The 20235-nt window shown below is 38.9% G+C and overlaps 1 protein-coding gene, 1 long non-coding RNA gene and 1 pseudogene across 3 annotated transcripts in view; 1 reads left to right on the top strand and 2 right to left on the bottom strand.

Moving 5' to 3' along the window:
- LOC117094787 overlaps positions 1-20235 on the top strand; it is a 58909-nt gene that overhangs the window by 6280 nt on the left and 32394 nt on the right. The window lies entirely within an intron of this gene.
- CCDC141 (coiled-coil domain containing 141) overlaps positions 13691-20235 on the bottom strand; it is a 222600-nt gene continuing 216055 nt past the window's right edge. Inside the window, exon 24 of one of the 2 annotated variants that reach the window (XM_033230993.1) lies at positions 13691-18380. In XM_033230993.1, the coding sequence (XP_033086884.1) occupies positions 18113-18380 (268 nt within the window). In that variant the 3' untranslated portion in view covers positions 13691-18112. The remainder of the gene's footprint in view (positions 18381-20235) is intronic. The other variant, XM_033230994.1, reaches the window with a different exon arrangement.
- LOC117095492 lies at positions 15343-15396 on the bottom strand (annotated as a pseudogene).

Below are 20235 nucleotides of genomic sequence, written 5' to 3'. Positions count from 1 at the left end.
TCATATTTTTCAAAATATCTAAAAATCCTTATTGAGATTTGTTTTTGATCTACATGTTATTTAGAAGTGTGCTGTTTAGTATAGTTTGAAGGCAGGTAGCGTGATGCCTCTAGCTTTGTTCTTTTGGCTTAGGATTGTCTTGGCAATGGGGGCTCTTTTTTGGTTCCGTATAAACTTTAAAGCAGTTTTTTCCAATTCTGTGAAGAAAGTCATTGGTAGCTTCATGGGGATGACATTGAATCTATAAATTACCTTGGGCAGTATGGCCATTTTCACAATATGGATTCTTCCTATCCATGAGCATGGTATGTTCCTCCATTTGTTTGTGTCCTCTTTTACTTCACTGAGCAGTGGTTTGTAGTTCTCCTTGAAGAGGTCCTTGACATCCCTTGTAAGTTGGATTCCTAGGTATTTTATTCTCTTTGAAGCTATTGTGAATGGGAGTTCACTTATGATTTGGCTCTCTGTTTGTCTGTCAGTGGTGTATAAGAATGCTTGGGATTTTTGCACATTGAGTTTGTATCCTGAGACTTTGTTGAAGTTGCTTATCAGCTTAAGGAGATTTTGGGCTGAGACGATGGGGTTTTCTAAATATACAATCATGTCATCTGCAAACAGGGACAATTTGACTTCTTCTTTTCCTAACTGGATACCCTTGATTTCTTTCTCTTGCCTGATTGCCCTAGCCAGAACTTCCAACACTATGTTGAATAGGAGTGGTGAGAGAGGGCATCCCTGTCTTGTGCCAGTTTTCAAAGGGAATTTTTCCAGTTTTTGCCCATTCAGTATGATATTGGCTGTGGGTTTGTCATAAATAACTCTTATTGTTTTGAGATACGTTCCATCAATACCAACTTTATTGAGAATTTTCAGCATGAAGGGCTGTTGAATTTTGTCAAAAGCCTTTTCTGCATCTATTGAGATAATCATGTGGTTTTTGTCTTTGGTTCTGTTTATATGCTGGATTACGTTTATTGATTTGCATATGTTGAACCAGCCTTGCATCCCAGGGATGAAGCCCACTTGATCATGGTGGATAAGCTTTTTGATGTGCTGCTGGATTCAGTTTGCTGTATTTTGTTGAGGATTTTTGCATCGATGTTCATCAGGGATATTGGTCTAAAATTCTCTTTATTTGTTGTGTCTCTGCCAGGCTTTGGTATCAGGATGATGTTGGCCTCATAAAATGAGTTAGGGAGGATTCCCTCTTTTTCTATTGATTGGAATAGTTTCAGAAGGAATGGTACCAACTACTCCTTGTACCTTGGTAGAATTCAGTGAATCTGTCTGGTCCTGGGCTTTTTTGTTTGGTAGGCATTAATTATTGCCTCAATTTCAGAGCCTGCTATTGGTCTATTCAGGGATTCAACTTCCTCCTGGTTTAGTCTTGGGAGAGTGTAAGTGTCCAGGAAATTATCCATTTCTTCTAGGTTTTCTAGTTTATTTGCATAGAGGTGTTTCTAGTATTCTCTGATGGTAGTTTGTATTTCTGTGGGATCGGTGGTGATATCCCTTTCATCACTTTTTATTGCGTCTATTCGATTCTTCTCTCTTTTCTTCTTTCTTAGTCTTGCTAGTGGTCTATCAATTTTGTTGATCTTTTCAGAAAGCCAGCTCCTGGATTCACTGATTTTTTTGGAGGGATTTTTGTGTTTCTATCTCGTTCAGTTCTGCTCTGATCTTAGTTATTTCTTGCCTTCTGCTAGCTTTTGAATGTGTTTGCCCTTGCTTCTCTAGTTCTTCTAATTGTGATGTTAGGGTATCAATTTTAGATCTTTCCTGCTTTCTCTTGTGGGCATTTAGTGCTATAAATTTCCCTCTACACACTGCTTTAAATGTGTCCCAGGGGGGCGGAGCAAGATGGCCGAATAGGAACAGCTCCAGTCTCCAACTCCCAGCGCGAGTGACACAGAAGACTGGTGATTTCTGCATTTTCAACTGAGGTACTGGGGTCATCTCTCTAGGGAGTGCCGGACAATCGGTGCTGGTCAGCTGCTGCAGCCTGACCAGCGTGAGCTGAAGCAGGGCGAGGCATCGCCTCACCTGGAAGCGCAAGGGGGAAGGAAATCCGTTTTCCTAGCCAGGGGAACTGAGACACATAACACTTGGAAAATCGGGTAACTCCCACCCCAATACTGCGCTTTAAGGAAACAGGCACACCAGGAGAATATATCCCACACCTGGCCGGGAGGGTCCCACACCCACGGAGCCTCCCTCATTGCTAACACAGCAGTCTGCTGCGATCTATCCACAAGGTAGCAGCGAGGCTGGGGGAGGGGTGCCCGCCATGGCTGAGGCTTAGGTAGGTAAACAAAGCCGCTCGGAAGCTCGAACTGGGTGGAGCTCACAGCAGCTCAAGGAAACCTGCCTGTCTCTGTAGACTCCACCTCTGGGGACAGCCCACAGCTGAGGTCCAATAGGGAAAGCAGCGGGGGCCGGTGCAGAGGCGAACGACTCTGTCTGACAGCTTTGGGGAGAGCAGTGGATCTCCCAAGGCGGAGGTTGAGATCCGAGAACGGACAGACTGCCTGCTCAGGTGAGTCCCTGACCCCTGAGTAGCCTAGCTGGGAGACATCCCCCACTAGGGGCAGTCTGACACCCCACACCTCACAGGGTGGAGTCATCCCTGAGAGGAAACTTCCAAAGGAAGAATCAGACAGGTACACTTGCTGTTCAGCAATATTCTATCTTCGGCAACCTCTGCTGCTGATACCCAGGCAAACAGGGTCTGGATTGGACCTCAAGCAATCTCCAACAGACCAACAGACAGTCCTTCTGACTGTCAGATGGAAAACTATCAAACAGGAAGGACACCTACACCAAAACCCCATCAGTACGTCACCATCATCAAAGACCAGAGACAGATAAAACCACAAAGATGGGGAAGAAGCAGGGCAGAAAAGCTGGAAATTCAAAAAATAAGAGCGCATCTCCCCCAGCAAAGGAGCGCAGCCCATCGCCAGCAACGGATCAAAGCTGGTCAGAGAATGACTTTGACGAGATGAGAGAAGAAGGCTTCAGCCCATCAAACTTCTCAGAGCTAAAGGAGGAATTACGTACCCAGCGCAAAGAAACTAAAAATCTTGAAAAAAGAGTGGAAGAATTGACAGCTAGACTAATTAATGCAGAGAAGATCATAAACGAAATGACAGAGATGAAAACCATGACACGAGAAATACGTGACAAATGCACAAGCTTCAGTAACCGGCTCGATCAACTGGAAGAAAGAGTATCAGCGATTGAGGATCAAATGAATGAAATGAAGCGAGAAGAGAACCAAAAGAAAAAAGAAGAAAAAGAAATGAACAAAGCCTGCAAGAAGTATGGGATTATGTAAAAAGACCAAATCTATGTCTGATTGGGGTGCCTGAAAGTGAGGGGGAAAATGGAACCAACTTGGAAAACACTCTTCAGGATATCATCCAGGAGAACTTCCCCAACCTAGTAGGGCAGGCCAACATTCAAATTCAGGAAATACAGAGAACGCCACAAAGATACTCCTCCAGAAGAGCAACTCCAAGACACATAATTGCCAGATTCACCAAAGTTGAAATGAAGGAAAAAATCTTAAGGGCAGCCAGAGAGAAAGGTTGGGTTACCCACAAAGGGAAGCCCATCAGACTAAAAGCAGATCTCTCGGCAGAAACTCTACAAGCCAGAAGAGAGTGGGGGCCAATATTCAACATTCTTAAAGAAAAGAATTTTAAACCCAGAATTTCATATCCAGCCAAACTAAGTTTCATCAGTGAAGGAGAAATAAAATCCTTTACAGATAAGCAAATGCTTAGAGATTTTGTCACCACCAGGCCTGCCTTACAAGAGACCCTGAAGGAAGCCCTAAACATGGAAAGGAACAACCGGTACCAGCCATTGCAAAAACATGCCAAAATGTAAAGACCATCGAGGCTAGGAAGAAACTGCATCAACTAACGAGCAAAATGACCAGTTAATATCATAATGACAGGATCAAGTTCACACATAACCATATTAACCTTAAATGTAAATGGACTAAATGCTCCAATTAAAAGACACAGACTGGCAAACTGGATAAAGAGTCAAGACCCATCAGTCTGCTGTATTCAGGAGACCCATCTCACATGCAGAGACATACATAGGCTCAAAATAAAGGGAGGGAGGAAGATCTACCAAGCAAATGGAGAACAAAAAAAAGCAGGGGTTGCAATCCTAGTCTCTGATAAAACAGACTTTAAACCATCAAAGATCAAAAGAGACAAAGAAGGCCATTACATAATGGTAAAGGGATCAATTCAACAGGAAGAGCTAACTCTCCTAAATATATATGCACCCAATACAGGAGCACCCAGATTCATAAAGCAAGTCCTTAGAGACCTACAAAGAGACTTAGACTCCCATACAATAATAATGGGAGATTTCAACACTCCACTGTCAACATTAGACAGATCAACGAGACAGAAAGTTAACAAGGATATCCAGGATTTGAACTCATCTCTGCACCAAGCGGACCTAATAGACATCTATAGAACTCTCCACCCCAAATCAACAGAATATACATTCTTCTCAGCACCACATCGCACTTATTCCAAAATTGACCACATAATTGGAAGTAAAGCACTCCTCAGCAAATGTACAAGAACAGAAATTATAACAAACTGTCTCTCAGACCACAGTGCAATCAAACTAGAACTCAGGACTAAGAAACTCAATCAAAACCACTCAACGACATGGAAACTGAACAACCTGCTCCTGAATGACTACTGGGTACATAACGAAATGAAAGCAGAAATAAAGATGTTCTTTGAAACCAATGAGAACAAAGATACAACATACCAGAATCTCTGGGACACATTTAAAGCAGTGTGTAGAGGGAAATTTATAGCACTAAATGCCCACAAGAGAAAGCAGGAAAGATCTAAAATTGACACTTTAACATCACAATTAAAAGAACTAGAGAGGCAACAGCAAACACATTCAAAAGCTAGCAGAAGGCAAGAAATAACTAAGATCAGAGCAGAACTGAAGGAGATAGAGTCACAAAAAACCCTCCAAAAAATCAATGAATCCAGGAGTCGGTTTTTTGAAAAGATCAACAAAATTGACAGACCGCTAGCAAGACTAATAAAGAAAAGAGAGAGGAATCAAATAGACGCAATAAAAAATGATAAAGGGGATATCACCACCGACCCCACAGAAATACAAACAACCATCAGAGAATACTATAAATGCCTCTGTGCAAATCAACTAGAAAATCTAGAAGAAATGGATAATTTCCTGGACACTTACACTCTCCCAAGACTGAACCAGGAAGAAGTTGAATCCCTGAATAGACCAATAGCAGGCTCTGAAATTGAGGCAACAATTAATAGCCTACCCACCAAAAAAAGTCCAGGACCAGATGGATTCACAGCTGAATTCTACCAGAGGTACAAGGAGGAGCTGGTACCATTCCTTCTGAAACTATTCCAATCAATAGAAAAAGAGGGAATCCTCCCTAACTCATTTTATGAGGCCAACATCATCCTGATACCAAAGCCTGGCAGAGACACAACAAAAAAAGAGAATTTTAGACCAATATCTCTGATGAACATCGATGCAAAAATTCTCAATAAAATACTGGCAAACCGGATTCAGCAGCACATCAAAAAGCTTATCCACCATGATCAAGTGGGCTTCATCCCTGGGATGCAAGGCTGGTTCAACATTCGCAAATCAATAAACGTAATCCAGCATATAAACAGAACCAAAGACAAGAACCACATGATTATCTCAATAGATGCAGAAAAGGCTTTTGACAAAATTCAACAGCCCTTTATGCTAAAAACGCTGAATAAATTCGGTATTGATGGAACGTACCTCAAAATAATAAGAGCTATTTACGACAAACCCACAGCTAATATCATACTGAATGGGCAAAAACTGGAAAAATTCCCTTTGAAAACTGGCACAAGACAGGGATGCCCTCTCTCACCACTCCTATTCAACATAGTGTTGGAAGTTCTGGCTAGGGCAATCAGGCAAGAGAAAGAAATCAAGGGTATCCAGTTAGGAAAAGAAGAAGTCAAATTGTCCCTGTTTGCAGATGACATGATTGTATATTTAGAAAACCCCATCGTCTCAGCCCAAAATCTCTTTAAGCTGATAAGCAACTTCAGCAAAGTCTCAGGATACAAAATTAATGTGCAAAAATCCCAAGCATTCTTATACACCAGTAACAGACAAGCAGAGAGCCAAATCAGGAATCAACTTCCATTCACAATTGCTTCAAAGAGAATAAAATACCTAGGAATCCAACTTACAAGGGATGTCAAGGACCTCTTCAAGGAGAACTACAAACCACTGCTCAGTGAAATCAAAGAGGACACAAACAAATGGAAGAACATACCATGCTCATGGATAGGAAGAATCAATATCGTGAAAATGGCCATACCCCAAGGTTATTTATAGATTCAATGCCATCCCCATCAAGCTACCAATGACTTTCTTCACAGAATTGGAAAAAACTGTTTTAAAGTTCATATGGAACCAAAAAAGAGCCCGCATTGCCAAGACAATCCTAGGTCAAAAGGACAAAGCTGGAGGCGTCACGCTACCTGACTTCAAACTATACTACAAGGCTACAGTAACCAAAACAGCATGGTACTGGTACCACAACAGAGAAATAGACCAATGGAACAGAACAGAGTCCTCAGAAAGAATACCACACATCTACAGCCATCTGATCTTTGACAAACCTGACAAAAACAAGAAATGGGGAAGGATTCCCTATTTAATAAATGGTGCTGGGAAAATTGGCTAGCCATAAGTAGAAAGCTGAAACTGGATCCTTTCCTTACCCCTTATACAAAAATTAATTCAAGATGGATTAGAGACTTAAATGTTAGACCTAATACCATAAAAACCCTAGAAGAAAATCTAGGTAGTACCATTCAGGACATAGGCATGGGCAAGGACTTCATGTCTAAAACACCAAAAGCAATGGCAGCAAAAGCCAAAATTGACAAATGGGATCTAATTAAACTAAAGAGCTTTTGCACAGCTAAAGAAACTACCATCAGAGTGAACAGGCAACCTACAGAATGGGAGAAAATTTTTGCAACCTACTCATCTGACAAAGGGCTAATATCCAGAATCTACAAAGAACTCAAACAAATATACAAGAAAAAAACAAACAACCCCATCAAAAAGTGGGCAAAGGATATGAACAGACACTTCTCAAAAGAAGACATCCATACAGCCAACAGACACATGAAAAAATGCTCGTCATCACTCGCCATCAGAGAAATGCAAATCAAAACCACAATGAGATACCATCTCACACCACTTAGAATGGCAATCATTAAGAAGTCAGGAAACAATAGATGTTGGACAGGATGTGGAGAAATAGGAACACTTTTACACTGTTGGTGGGATTGTAAACTAGTTCAACCATTATGGAAAACAGTATGGCGATTCCTCAAGGATCTAGAACTAGATGTACCATATGACCCAGCCATCCCACTACTGGGTATTACCCAAAGGATTGTAAATTACTCTACTACAAAGACACATGCACACGTATGTTTATTGCGGCACTATTCACAATAGCAAAGACTTGGAATCAACCCAAATGTCCATCAGTGACAGACTGGATTAAGAAAATGTGGCACATAACACCATGGAATACTATGCAGCCATAAAAAAGGATGAGTTTGGGTCCTTTGTAGGGACATGGATGCAGCTGGAAACCATCATTCTTAGCAAACTATCACAAGAAGAGAAAACCAAACACCGCATGTTCTCACTCATAGGTGGGAACTGAACAATGAGATCACTTGGACTCGGGAAGGGGAACATCACACACTGGGGCCTATCAGGGGGAGGGGGGAGGAGGGAGGGATTGCATTGGGGAGTTATACATGATATAAACGTTATGCACATGTACCCTAGAACTTAAAGTATAATAAAAAAATAAATAAATACAAAAAATAAATAAATAAATAAATAAATAAATGTGTCCCAGAGATTCTGGTATGTTGTATCTTTGTTCTCATTGGTTTCAAAGAACATCTTTATTTCTGCCTTCATTTCGTTAGTACCCAGTAGTCATTCAGGCGCAGGTTGTTCAGTTTCCATGTCGTTGAGTGGTTTTGATTGAGTTTCTTAGTCCTGAGTTCTAGTTTGATTGCACTGTGGTCTGAGAGACAGTTTGTTATAATTTCTGTTCTTTTACACTTGCTGAGGAGTCTTTTACTTCCAACTATGTGGTCAATTTTGGAATAAGTGCGATGTGGTGCTGAGAAGAATGTATATTCTGTTGATTTGGGGTGGAGTGTTCTGTAGATGTCTATTAGATCCACTTGGTGCAGAGATGAGTTCAATTCCTGGATATCCTTGTTAACTTTCTGTCTCATTGTTCCGTCTAATGTTGACAGTGAGGTGTTAAAATCTCCCATTATTATTGCATGGGCGTCTAAGTCTCTTTGTAAGTCTCTAAGGACTTGCTTTATGAATCTGGGTGCTCCTGTATTGGATGCATATAGATTTAGGATAGTTAGCTTTTCCTGATGAATTGATCCCTTTACTATTATGTAATGGCCTTCTTTGTCTTGTTTGATCTTTGATGGTTTAAAGACTGTTTTATCAGAGACTAGGATTGTAACCCCTGCTTTTTTTTGTTTTCCATTTGCTTGGTATATCTTCCTGCATCCCTTTATTTTGAGCCTATGTGTGTCTCTGCATGTGAGATGCATCTCCTGAATACAGCAAACTGATGGGTCTTGACTCTTTATCCAATTGGCCAGTCTGTGTCTTTTAATTGGAGCATTTAGTCCATTTACATTTAAGGTTAATATTGTTATGTGTGAACTTGATCCTGTCATTATGATATTAGCTTGTTATTTTGCTCATTAGTCGATGCTGTTTCTTCCTAGCATTGATGGACTTTACATTTTGCCATGTTTTTGCAATGGCTGGTACCGGTTGTTCCTTTCCATGTTTAGGGCTTCCTTCAGGGTATCTTGCAGGGCAGGCCTGGTGGTGACAAAATCTCTAAGCATTTGCTTATCTGTAAAGGATTTTATTTCTCCTTCACTTATGAAATTTAGTTTGGCTGGATATGAAATTCTAGGTTGAAAATTCTTTTCTTTAAGAATATTGAATATTGGCTCCCACTCTCTTCTGGCTTGTAGAGTTTCTGCTGAGAGATCCGCTGTTAGTCTGATGGGCTACCCTTTGTGGGTAACCCGATGTTTCTCTCTGGCTGCTCTTAAGATTTTTTCCTTCATTTCAACTTTGGTGAATCTGACAATTATGTTTCTTGGAGTTGCTCTTCTCGAGGAGTATCTTTGTGGCATTCTCTGTATTTCCTGAATTTGAATGTTGGCCTGCCTTACTACGTTGGGGAAGTTCTCCTGGATAATATCCTGCAGAGTGTTTTCCAATTTGGTTCCATTTTCCCCGTCACTTTCAGGCACACCAATCAGATATAGATTTGGTCTTTTCACATAATCCCATATTTCTTGGAGGCTTTGTTCATTTCTTTTTACTCTTTTTTCTCTAAACTTCTCTTCTCGCTTCATTTCATTCATTTGATCTTCAATCACTGATACTCCTTCTTCCAGTTGTTTGAGTTGGTTACTGAAGCTTGTGCATTTGTCAGGTAGTTCTTGTGTCATGGTTTTCATCTCTATCAGTTCTAACTATACTACAAGGCTACAGTAACCAAAACAGCATGGTACTGGTACCAAAACAGACATATAGACCAATGGAACAGAACAGAGCCCTCAGAAATAATACCACACATCTACAGCCATGTGATCTTTGACAAACCTCACAAAAACAAGAAATGGGGAAAGGATTCGCTATTTAATAAATGGTGCTAGGAAAATTGGCTGGCCATAAGTAGAAAGTTGAAACTGGATCATTTCCTTACTCCTTACATGAAAATTAATTCAAGATGGATTAGAGACTTAAATGTTAGACCTGAAACCATAAAAACTCTAGAAGAAAACCTAGGTAATACCATTCAGGACATAGGCATGGGCAAGGACTTCATGTCTAAAACACCAAAAGCAATGGCAACAAAAGCCAAAATTGACAAATGGGATCTAATGAAACTAAAGAGCTTCTGCACAGCAAAAGAAACTACCATCAGAGTGAACAGGCAACCTACAGCATGGGAGAAAATTTTTGTAAACTACTTATCTGACAAAGGGCTAATATCCAGAACCTACAAAGAAGTCAAACAAATTTACAAGAAAAAAACAACCCCATCAAAAAGTGGGCAAAGGATATGAACAGACACTTCTCAAAAGAAGACATTCATACAGCCAACAGACACATGAAAAAATGCTCATCATCACTGGTCATCAGAGAAATGCAAATCAAAACCACAATGAGATACCATCTCACACCAGTTAGAATGGCAATCATTAAAAAATCAGGAAACAACAGGTGCTGGAGAGGATGTGGAGAAATAGGAACACTTTTACACTGTTGGTGGGACTGTAAACTAGTTCAACCATTGTGGAAAACAGTGTGGCGATTCCTCAAGGATCTAGAACTAGAAATATCATTTGACCCAGCCATCTCATTACTGGGGATATACCCAAAGGATGATAAATCATGCTGCTATAAAGACACATGCACACGTATGTTTATTGCGGCACTATTCACAATAGCAAAGACTTGGAATCAACCCAAATGTCCATCAGTGACAGAATGAATTAAGAACATGTGGCACATATACACCATGGAATACTATGCAGTCATAAAAATGGATGAGTTCGTGTACTTTGTAGGGACATGGATGCAGCTGGAAACCATCATTCTCTGCAAACTATTGCAAGTACAGAAAACCACACACTGCATGTTCTCACTGATAGGTGGGAACTGAACAATGAGATCACTTGGACACAGGAAGGGGAACATCACACACCGGGGCCTATTGTGGGGAGGGGGGAAGAAGGAGGGATAGCATTAGGAGATATACCTAATGTAAATGACGAGTTAATGGATGCAGCACACCAACATGGTATACATATGTAACAAACCTGCACATTGTGCATATGTACCCTAGAACTTAAAGTATACAAAAAAAAAAAGAAGTGTGCTGTTTAATCTACAAGTATTTCTGGATTTTTGAGCTTTGTTATTAATTTCTTGTTTCATTCTGTTGCAGTCTGTAAACCTGCTTTTGTATAATTATTATTCTTTAAATTTTTAATGTATGATGTATGGCCAAGAATGTGGTCTATCTTGGAAAACGCTCCATGTGAGCATGAGAAGAATGTGTATTTTGCCTTTGTTGGATGCATATTCTATGTGTCAATTAGATGAAGTAGATTGATAGTGTTGTTTAGGTCAGTATTTCTTAATTTTTGACTGTTAGTAATCCCATTTTTTGATCTCTCCTCTCCTTCCTTTTATTGTGTATGGTCTTACTTTGGTTATATGTCTAAACACAACTTTCTTTCCCCCTTCCTTGACCCCTGTTGTGAATAATTTCAGCTTCCTCTAGAACTCTTTGCACCATAGTGCACTTAGGGGGTGATGTTCACATAGAAGATGAAAAGTTACCGATTGACTGAAACGTACCAAGGTGATCCCTTCAAATCAAGAAGGAAGCAGAGGTATTCCAGCACACCACAGGAGCGCTGGTTTGAAAGGCTGACTGGTGTCCAGTAACGTTCTCTAGGAATTTTATTACCAGAGACTTGTATTGGTTCTTCTAAAACATGCTCATTGTATTAGCTTCCTAGGGCTGCCATAACAAAGTACCACAAACAGGGTGGCTTAAAACAACAGAAGTTTATTATTTCATAGTTCAGAAGGCTAGAAATCCAAAAGTCCAAAGTCTAAAGCAAAACAACCATTCTCCCTCCAAGGGCTTTAGGGAAGAATCTTTCCTCACTTCTTTTAGCTTCCAGCGATTGCAATCTCTGGTGCACCTTGGCTGATAGCAGCTGCATTACTCCAATCTCTGCCTCTGTTGTCACATGTCATGTACTGCCTCCTCCCTGTGTGTCTCCTTTGTGTCTCTGTGTCTGCCATGGCCTTCTTATAAAGACACCAGGAACTGGATGTAGGGTCCACCTTGACACTACTAAACCCAGTAGAGTCCTCTTACTGGGTAACAAAAATTGTCATGTAGAAACATTTTATTGGGGTCTCTAACTTTTTCTCAGGGAGTTCCCTAAAAACATTTCCAGAATCCATAGGAAATTCACACAGACAGGGAAGCTGAAAGCCAAAGCTGACACTGAGCATCCTCACCGTGTTATGTAGCCAGTTTATCCCTTCCAGTTTTACATATCACCAGTCACCACCCCTAAGTGGAACATAGCATGCAAATCTTTCATCTTTCCATAGACCCCATTTTCTCACCAGAAATTATGTTCTTTGAGTGGGGAAGCATTCTTATTTAATCTACTAACCCAGACCAGAATGTGATAGGAAATACTATTACTCTTGTAAGAATAATAGAAATGAATAAAAATGCATTTTAAAAGGCACCTTCTGGAGCTGCATTCACTTGAATCAAAGGCTGGCCCTGCAGCGTTGGCATGGCAGCAGGTGCTAGAGGAGCGGCTCTGGAGCAAATGGGCATATTGGCCTTTTTGATTCTGCCAAGTAAGTGGTTTCCTACCTTGTCTGCATTTCCAGCTGACTCTGTTTTCCAACAGCTTGTTTGTGTGCTGGTGTGCATAATACTTATTACAAAGAGAGGTGGCTGTCTGTCATCATTAGTATAATATGTGTTGGAGACAATTTGCCATGGATAAAGTATGTCCTTTTATATTTCACTGATTTTTTATGCTCAAAAGATTTTATCACATGATTTTTAAAAATGCATATGTAAGATAAAAATACCATTTTGTAGATACTTGAATCAACAAAGTTCTTGTAAAAAGAACAGTTGTTGAATGACAAAGGAAAAAGATTATTTCATTTTATTACCTAGTTCCGGAGCTGCTATTTCACAAGTATTGATGTTTACGTGCATTCTAAATGGAAAAAGAGCCATGGCAAGGAGCCATGAGAATACAGATAGAAAACTTAATGTTATGTAACTATTATTTTTCTGGTTTAAAGAAAAATTGGATTTGATCTATTTTTTCCATCTACTTGTATGGTTAAAATACATTTTGATTTCACCCAGTTTTTATTGTGCGAATTGGGAATACACATGCATTCTTGTCTATACAATTATTTCTGCACTCTTGCTCTTTAAGGAAGATAGGAAGTTAATTTTATGGAACAAAAAGGAGGATCCAAGGAATCCGATTTGCCATGTCCTGGGTTACACAAATGAAACTGCTGTTGAACAGAAGGAAGAAGGAGCAGGCCAAACACTCAAACTCTCAACACAAAGGCTTGTTCACCCTGAGGAGTGTCATGCCTCCAACCTGCACTGATGCTCACATGGTTCCTGATGTTATACAAACTCTCACCATCAAAAGGAACAGCGCTGTGGAGATTCATGGAAAAAGGCCAAAATCACAGCTGTGTGCTTCCTGTTTTTGAGGTTGAATTCATGCACAACTGATAGCATTCAAATCTCATCTCCTGTGATGAGCACAGACAAAATGAATTGTTTTTGCTTTAAAAAGGACACTTTCATTGAAGTCAGTGCAAATCTTTTAGCTTTCCAATGCAACTCAAGATTCCGCTTATTATAAATGGAAAACAGTCTGTCATGCTTTGGCATTTACATTGACACAATATCAGAGCATACTGTTAGGAGGTATTTTATTTTGTTTCAACCAACTTATTTCATGGCTGCACTTAAAATGCCGTGCATACAACAGGAGTGTCAAAAGCTTCAGATGGTAATTTTTAGTAAGAAATGGTCATGAATAAAGACAAACATAAAGCAGAACAAAATAAGATATTCTTTCCTTTCTTCATTTGGAATTCAAATACTCTTAAGTTCTTGGATTTGGCTTTCTTTATATTTACAAGTATGTATGAAATACTGGTTTGAAATAAGATCTGTTCACAGCCCAGATTACTGAGCCCCAGCTACAATTAAATATTGATCATTTACGTAGTGTTTTAAAGAAGTACATAAATTCTGGTTTTGACAGTTTGGATTTAGTCATAGAGACTGGAGGCATCCACTTCCTCATACCGGATGATGATTTATGCGTGAGTACATACGTTTTAAAATGTTGGAACGCTTTAAAATGTTGGAACAATATTGATCCAGGAACAACAATCCTGGACCTTTCCTCTTTCCTCCTCACTATTATTTTAGTCCCTGGAGCCAACATCTATTTTTAAATTCAAATTTTCAATCAGGGTCTAACCCAGAGGGTCTGGAGGGTTCTCACACAAGTTTTGCAGATGAGGTGAGAGATTTTCAAGCATGCTTCATTGTCAGGGCCTGATTTGGATTGACTCCTGTCTATAAGAAGGGAGAATCATCTTTGTCTTTTTACATTTCCCCTCTCCTCTCTCTAAAAAGGGGAGAAAAACAAGCTAGGTTTATCTTTTTTTTTTTTTTTTTTTTTTTACCTTTGGCAACAATTCAATTCAAACGAGTTTACTGAGTGTGACTGTGTCTCAGGTACTGGCAATACAAGGACAACAGGGCTGTCATGGATCCTGCTGATAAGGTTCTTACCACCTAGCCAGAGGAGACAGATGCTCAAACCTGCAATTCCCGTGTGTGTATTCAGGGGCGTGGCTGGGCAGTGCAGGTGCTGACAGTGCACATGGCAGGACCATCTACTCTGGACTTGATGGGTCAGGCTTTTCAGGGGAAGTTGTGTCTCAGTGGAACTGGAACATAAGGAAGACTTAAGTCACATGAAGAGAGGGTGGTGAAGATAGTAAGAAAGTTATAGGAAGAAAGGGCTGGAGAGAAGAGCATGACAGGTGAAAACCCTGAAGTTAAATGTCACTTCGCTAGGGGTTGGGGGTAATAGGAGGGGATCAAACAGAGGGTGGAGAGGGGAGGCCAGGTTGTAAAGGGCCTATGAACTATTTGAGGAATTTTAAATTTGAGCAAAGCAGTTAGAACGGTCTTATAGTCATCTATTTTAAGTATGTGTCTTGATTATGAGTGAAAGAGGTTACCATTATTGATTAAAATAGCTAAAAAATTGTCTGCATCTTGTTCAAATATTTTAAATATCATAGAATATTCAGAGATTCAAATGTAAAGATTCCTACAGTAAATTTCTCTTGGAATTGAGTGTGAAAAACTACCACCAAATATTTATACGTCCTTTTATTGGAAAATCAAAGCTGGAAAACTCAATGATTTTGCCTTATGAAAATTTAAAAACATTTTGTTTTGCAGTTCTTCGAAGTATCAAGTATTTACAATTTGTTTAAGAGTTTGGAAGTTTTAAAAAGTTTTCTGGTGAAAATCTTGAATTTAATTTTCACCAGAAAACCTGCTAGACAAATTCTAGAAGAGCTGTAACACATATAATTTTTAATCTTTCTTTTCATTTTAGTTTTCTTGTTGAAAATCTTTTGATATTACTAACCATTCAGGATTTTCTCTAGAAGTAAATGGTTATAAATTAGGTATATACCTTAAAATAGAAACAACACTTAAATTTCATGGGTCTTACGTTTTTAACCAGTAACTGCAATTGATACTTTCATAAGAATTGTTTGCTCAAGACAGAAATCCCAGCAAAAAGGAAAATCACACTTAAGTTTTTGAAATTAAAACATAACCAGAAGAATAACTGAATAATTATTCTTTACTGCTGTGGGAGTCAATCAATAGCCCAGATGAACAGGTAGATGGATAGTTACACAGAAAGTTATCTGTACTATATCTTGAATATCAGCATAGTACTCTTTTCTGATCTTTGTGCTCCCCACACCCATGTTTCTCTCTCTCAAAATGGCTTTTGCATGCTTTTTTCCATCATACACCATGGGTGTATATGTATCTCACTCTGCTCCCCAAAGAGTTAACATGAACAAGCATGCAATAGAGAAAACAAAACAGGAATTCCCATGCCCTAACAACCCCAACACACAAATTCAACCATGTTGACAAAATGGGAAGGGAGATCCTGCCAAATTCATAAGAAAGAGAAAGTGGGACGAGAGACAGTTTGTTACCAGGTCTCACCTGCCTTCTTTGGACATGAACAGGTTTTTACTCTTTAGCTTCAACATAGGCAATAGCAGTTAGGCAACATTCGCACATTATTTGAAATTGGACAAAAAGGATACAAGAGGCCGGGTATGGTGGCTCATACCTGTAATCCTGGCACTTTGGGAGGCTGAGGCCCAGCCTGGCCAACATGGTGAAACCTGGTTTCTACTAAAACACAAACATTAGGTAGGCATGCCTATAATCCTAGCTACTCGGGAGGCTGAAGCAGAAGAATCGCTTGAACCCGGAGGTGGAGGTTGCAGTAAGCCAAGATGGCACCACTGCACTGGCAACAGAGCAAGAGTCTTTCTCAAAAAAAAAAAAGAAAAAAAAAAAATGATAGTTAAGAGAAATTCCTTAGGATGTGGTATATACAAGCTTTTAATATGGTTCTATTAAAATTTAGAGGGAAACGGATATTTAATTTTTTAATTAAATTGGATATGCAGCACAAGAAAGTACATGCCAACTTTTTACTTGAGTATACATTTCACATCTTCAGATAACATTCAGTAACTTTTTAATAACAACTTGAATATATTACATTTAAATATTTTGATTATTTGTAGACAGTCTTCCAGCAACATAATTAATTTCTTCCCTTCATCAAAAATCTGTAATGAATTATTCTTTCAACTAAAGATTTTCCTCAGCATAATAAGACTACATTTAAAATCTAAAAAACAATTGCCTCCTTACTTCATGCTTATTTTTAAAAGGAAGCCAAAAAATGATCTTTTCTGAATAAAGTGTTTCAGAAAGGCATAGGATACTTCAATATTATCGTAATAATTATTATAAAAGGATAGAATTCATGTCTTACCATTTTATTACACGTTTCCCCTTGGAACAAGCAAAATGCATCCTCCTGAGTTAAATTTCAAGTCTTTGAAAAGAATGCAGTCTTAAGAAATTAGATAGGCATTTAAGCTCTAATTCATAAAACATCACTTTCCCCCATGGAACTAGTTGAAAATTACATACTAACAGCACTCCTTTAATTTAATATTCTAAAAAAAAGCATATAAAAAAAAAAAAAAGAAATAGTGAGCAGGAGGCCAGTCTGACAACAAATTACATTAAACAATACCATTATCCTTAGCCCTCATAGAGTGCTTTCCATTTTCCAGATGTTTAAAAGACACAAAATGGAAACTTTCAATTGCCCAAGAGGTAGATGATGAACTTATTTTCCAGACAGGAAACTGAGGCAATGAGATGCTTTGCCATAGAGTATAAAAATGGTCATCAGCAGAATCAAGATTAGAAGCAGAAACATCTGGTTACAGTTGTAGACATTGCTGCTCAAAACACATCAATAGAATGTCAGGAATAATGCTGGTTCTTTCTTGCAACCTGTATTCCATCTTGCTATATGACATGCAGAGCTGACAAAAGACGGAAACTCTATTTAAAGTTGATGCCACGTCTATTCTCCAATGTCAAACCCGTGAGAGCAACATGAGGAATGATTATTTACAGTCACATTATCAGACTCAGGAATGTAGTCTATGTTGAAATTACACAGAATGCATTTCAGTAAAAAGATCAAGACATGGAAAGCAAAATTAAAGGATAGCTAATGCAAAAATACAACATCAATTCAATAGTTCTACCGATATTCCCTACAAAGAGATGTTTTCAAATACAATTAAAAGTAAATAAACAACTGTATTTGAAATTTAGCACATCTCTATGCCAATGTCAGCCTTCATCTGCACACCCTTAAACTAGGAGGGAATTGGCATAGAATAATTTTGCTGCATATTATGTTGAAAACATCTCTTTCTAGAGTACAAAAATATGTCCTTATCCACTACAGATAATTTATCAAGCTTCTCAACTATATTAAACACTCAAGAAAATCTGATTATTTCACCTAGCAGTGGTATTGGCCAAACAGGTATGGTGATGAGATTGGAGATACACTTGGTGGGAGATGCTTTGCAGGAGGTGCAGGAAGATAAACAGTGGTATTGTTCTTTAGGCACATGAGAATGATGTCCATTGGTGCCAATACCACAGTTATTGTGTGAGTAGCCAGTACATTAGGGACACACTAACATAGACGACACACAGGGTTATCCAGTTTATTCTTGTGATTGGCGGCCTGCAGTTACCCGTCACATGGAGGATGACATTGGAAGAGAGAGTGCCGCTAGGGTTTTGGGCCTGAGCCACATAGAGGCCTTCGTCTGCCTTGCATACCTTCGGAATGAACACGGAATGCCTTGTCTCCTTGTGCAAAACCTGTAAGTGCCCATCTGTAGACAGTTTCTGGCCCTTCTTGTACCTGAAGCAGAGAGGCAGTTTTTAAAGTCAGGTTTGCTATTTATTCACATTATTTCCAAGTTCTAATAATGGTTGCAAACAGGCCTATTACCACGCAATATTCTCTAGGATTAGTAGGAACGTTGTAGCCACAACAAATTCCATTGGGGCTCTTTATCTTTTTTTCTTTAGTAGGCTAGAGTGCAGTAGCAGAATCAGAGATCACTGCAGCCTCAAACTCCTGGGCTCAAGCAATCCTCCCACCTCTGGCTCTCAAGTAGCTGGGACTACAGGCACCTACTACCATGAGCAGGCTAAGTTTTTTATTTTTTATTCTTTTTAAGAGACAGGATCTCACTGTGTTACCCAGACTGGTCTTGAACTCCTGGTTTCAAGCAATCTGCCTGCCTCAGCCTCCTGAGTAGCTGGTATTATGGGCTGTTTATCTTTCAAGCCAAAGTTGGCAACTGGTGGGGAGAGAATTGCTTCAACTGGCTCAGACAATGTTTTTGGAAAACTGAATTTTTTGAAATCCTTTAAAAATTGGAATATTGCATATGAAAATTCAGATATACAGCTACATCTAAAAACAAAAACAAAACAGACCATCTGTCACATTAGGCCACCATTTGCTCATAGTAACAATTACCTAGGGTGTGAAATGGCACCCTCATGTTGTCCAGCTTTATTCTTTTTGCCACTCTGGAACAGCAGCTGGGACTCCTCAGAAATTGTACTGGAGTGAGACTCATCTACTCCTTCATATTCATACCACAGTATCCACATGACAATACAGATGTGCTGTTTTAGAGGACTGGACTTAACATCACCTCCTGATGAAATCACTTCATTTAATTTCTTTGAAGCAATTTCACTAGAAGAAAATGGCTTGTAATTATAAAAGGTATTTATGCAACTGGATTATGACTAATAACATATTTCTAAAAGTTTCCGATGAACATGAGTGCTTAACTGCATGTTTTTATAAAGCAAATAATTTGTTTATTTTGTATATCTGAGATTCTTGTTTATTTATTTATACCCACAATCAACCACTCAGGGGTGATGACAAATCTGAATCGTCTTCTGTTCCCATTGCCTAAGTGATAACTTCGCCTTTTCCTGGGTGTCCTAAGAATGTACGATATCCTGAAAGCTTGTCAGTTACTAATTGAGCACAGTTGTAAATCTGATGGCAAAACATTTGTTTACAACACTGTGATATTCTTCAACAACATGTATGTAGCAGTGGTTCTTTAACCACATACATACTAACCAAATTATTAATACTTACTGTGTGGACAAAAACAAGAAACACATCTGACAACATTTTTCTTTGGAGTGAACTGAGATTTAATAATGAATTAAATATTTTTAAAATTCATGAATATGACACTCCTGATTTGTAAAAAAACATGCAATAATAAAGACAATAAAACAAAAAGCAAAATTGACCGCACTAATATAGCACAAGTGCAGTTTCTTTTAATAATTTGAGAAACCAAAGTTTTCTCATAAGTTCCTTGAATAACTGGTTCATATTTCAAGTACATGGGCACACAACAATAATTGAAACTGATCATTTAATATCTACTGAAACACTGTGATCAATAAATGCTATTTTACTTAATCTTAGTTTATAAGTATAAACTAGCTCTCGCAGATTTGTAACTTTGTTCTCAAATAAATTTACTCAAGGATGAGAATTTTCCAGATGTTTAAAAGTAACCCACATATTGAGAAAGAACTGCTTTTGTTACCAACAGTAGGCAATGCAAAACCAGTATTCTACAGTTTGCTTTTACTGAAACAAATAGGCTAAAAAATAATGATGTCTCCAGAGTGAAATCATATCGTTCACAGCTCAGTTATTATAC

This window comes from Trachypithecus francoisi, unplaced genomic scaffold, assembly GCF_009764315.1.
Source record: "Trachypithecus francoisi isolate TF-2019V2 unplaced genomic scaffold, Tfra_2.0 Lachesis_group13, whole genome shotgun sequence".
NCBI classification, from domain to species: domain Eukaryota; kingdom Metazoa; phylum Chordata; class Mammalia; order Primates; family Cercopithecidae; genus Trachypithecus; species Trachypithecus francoisi.
This window is presented reverse-complemented; position numbering and strand designations above follow the sequence as displayed.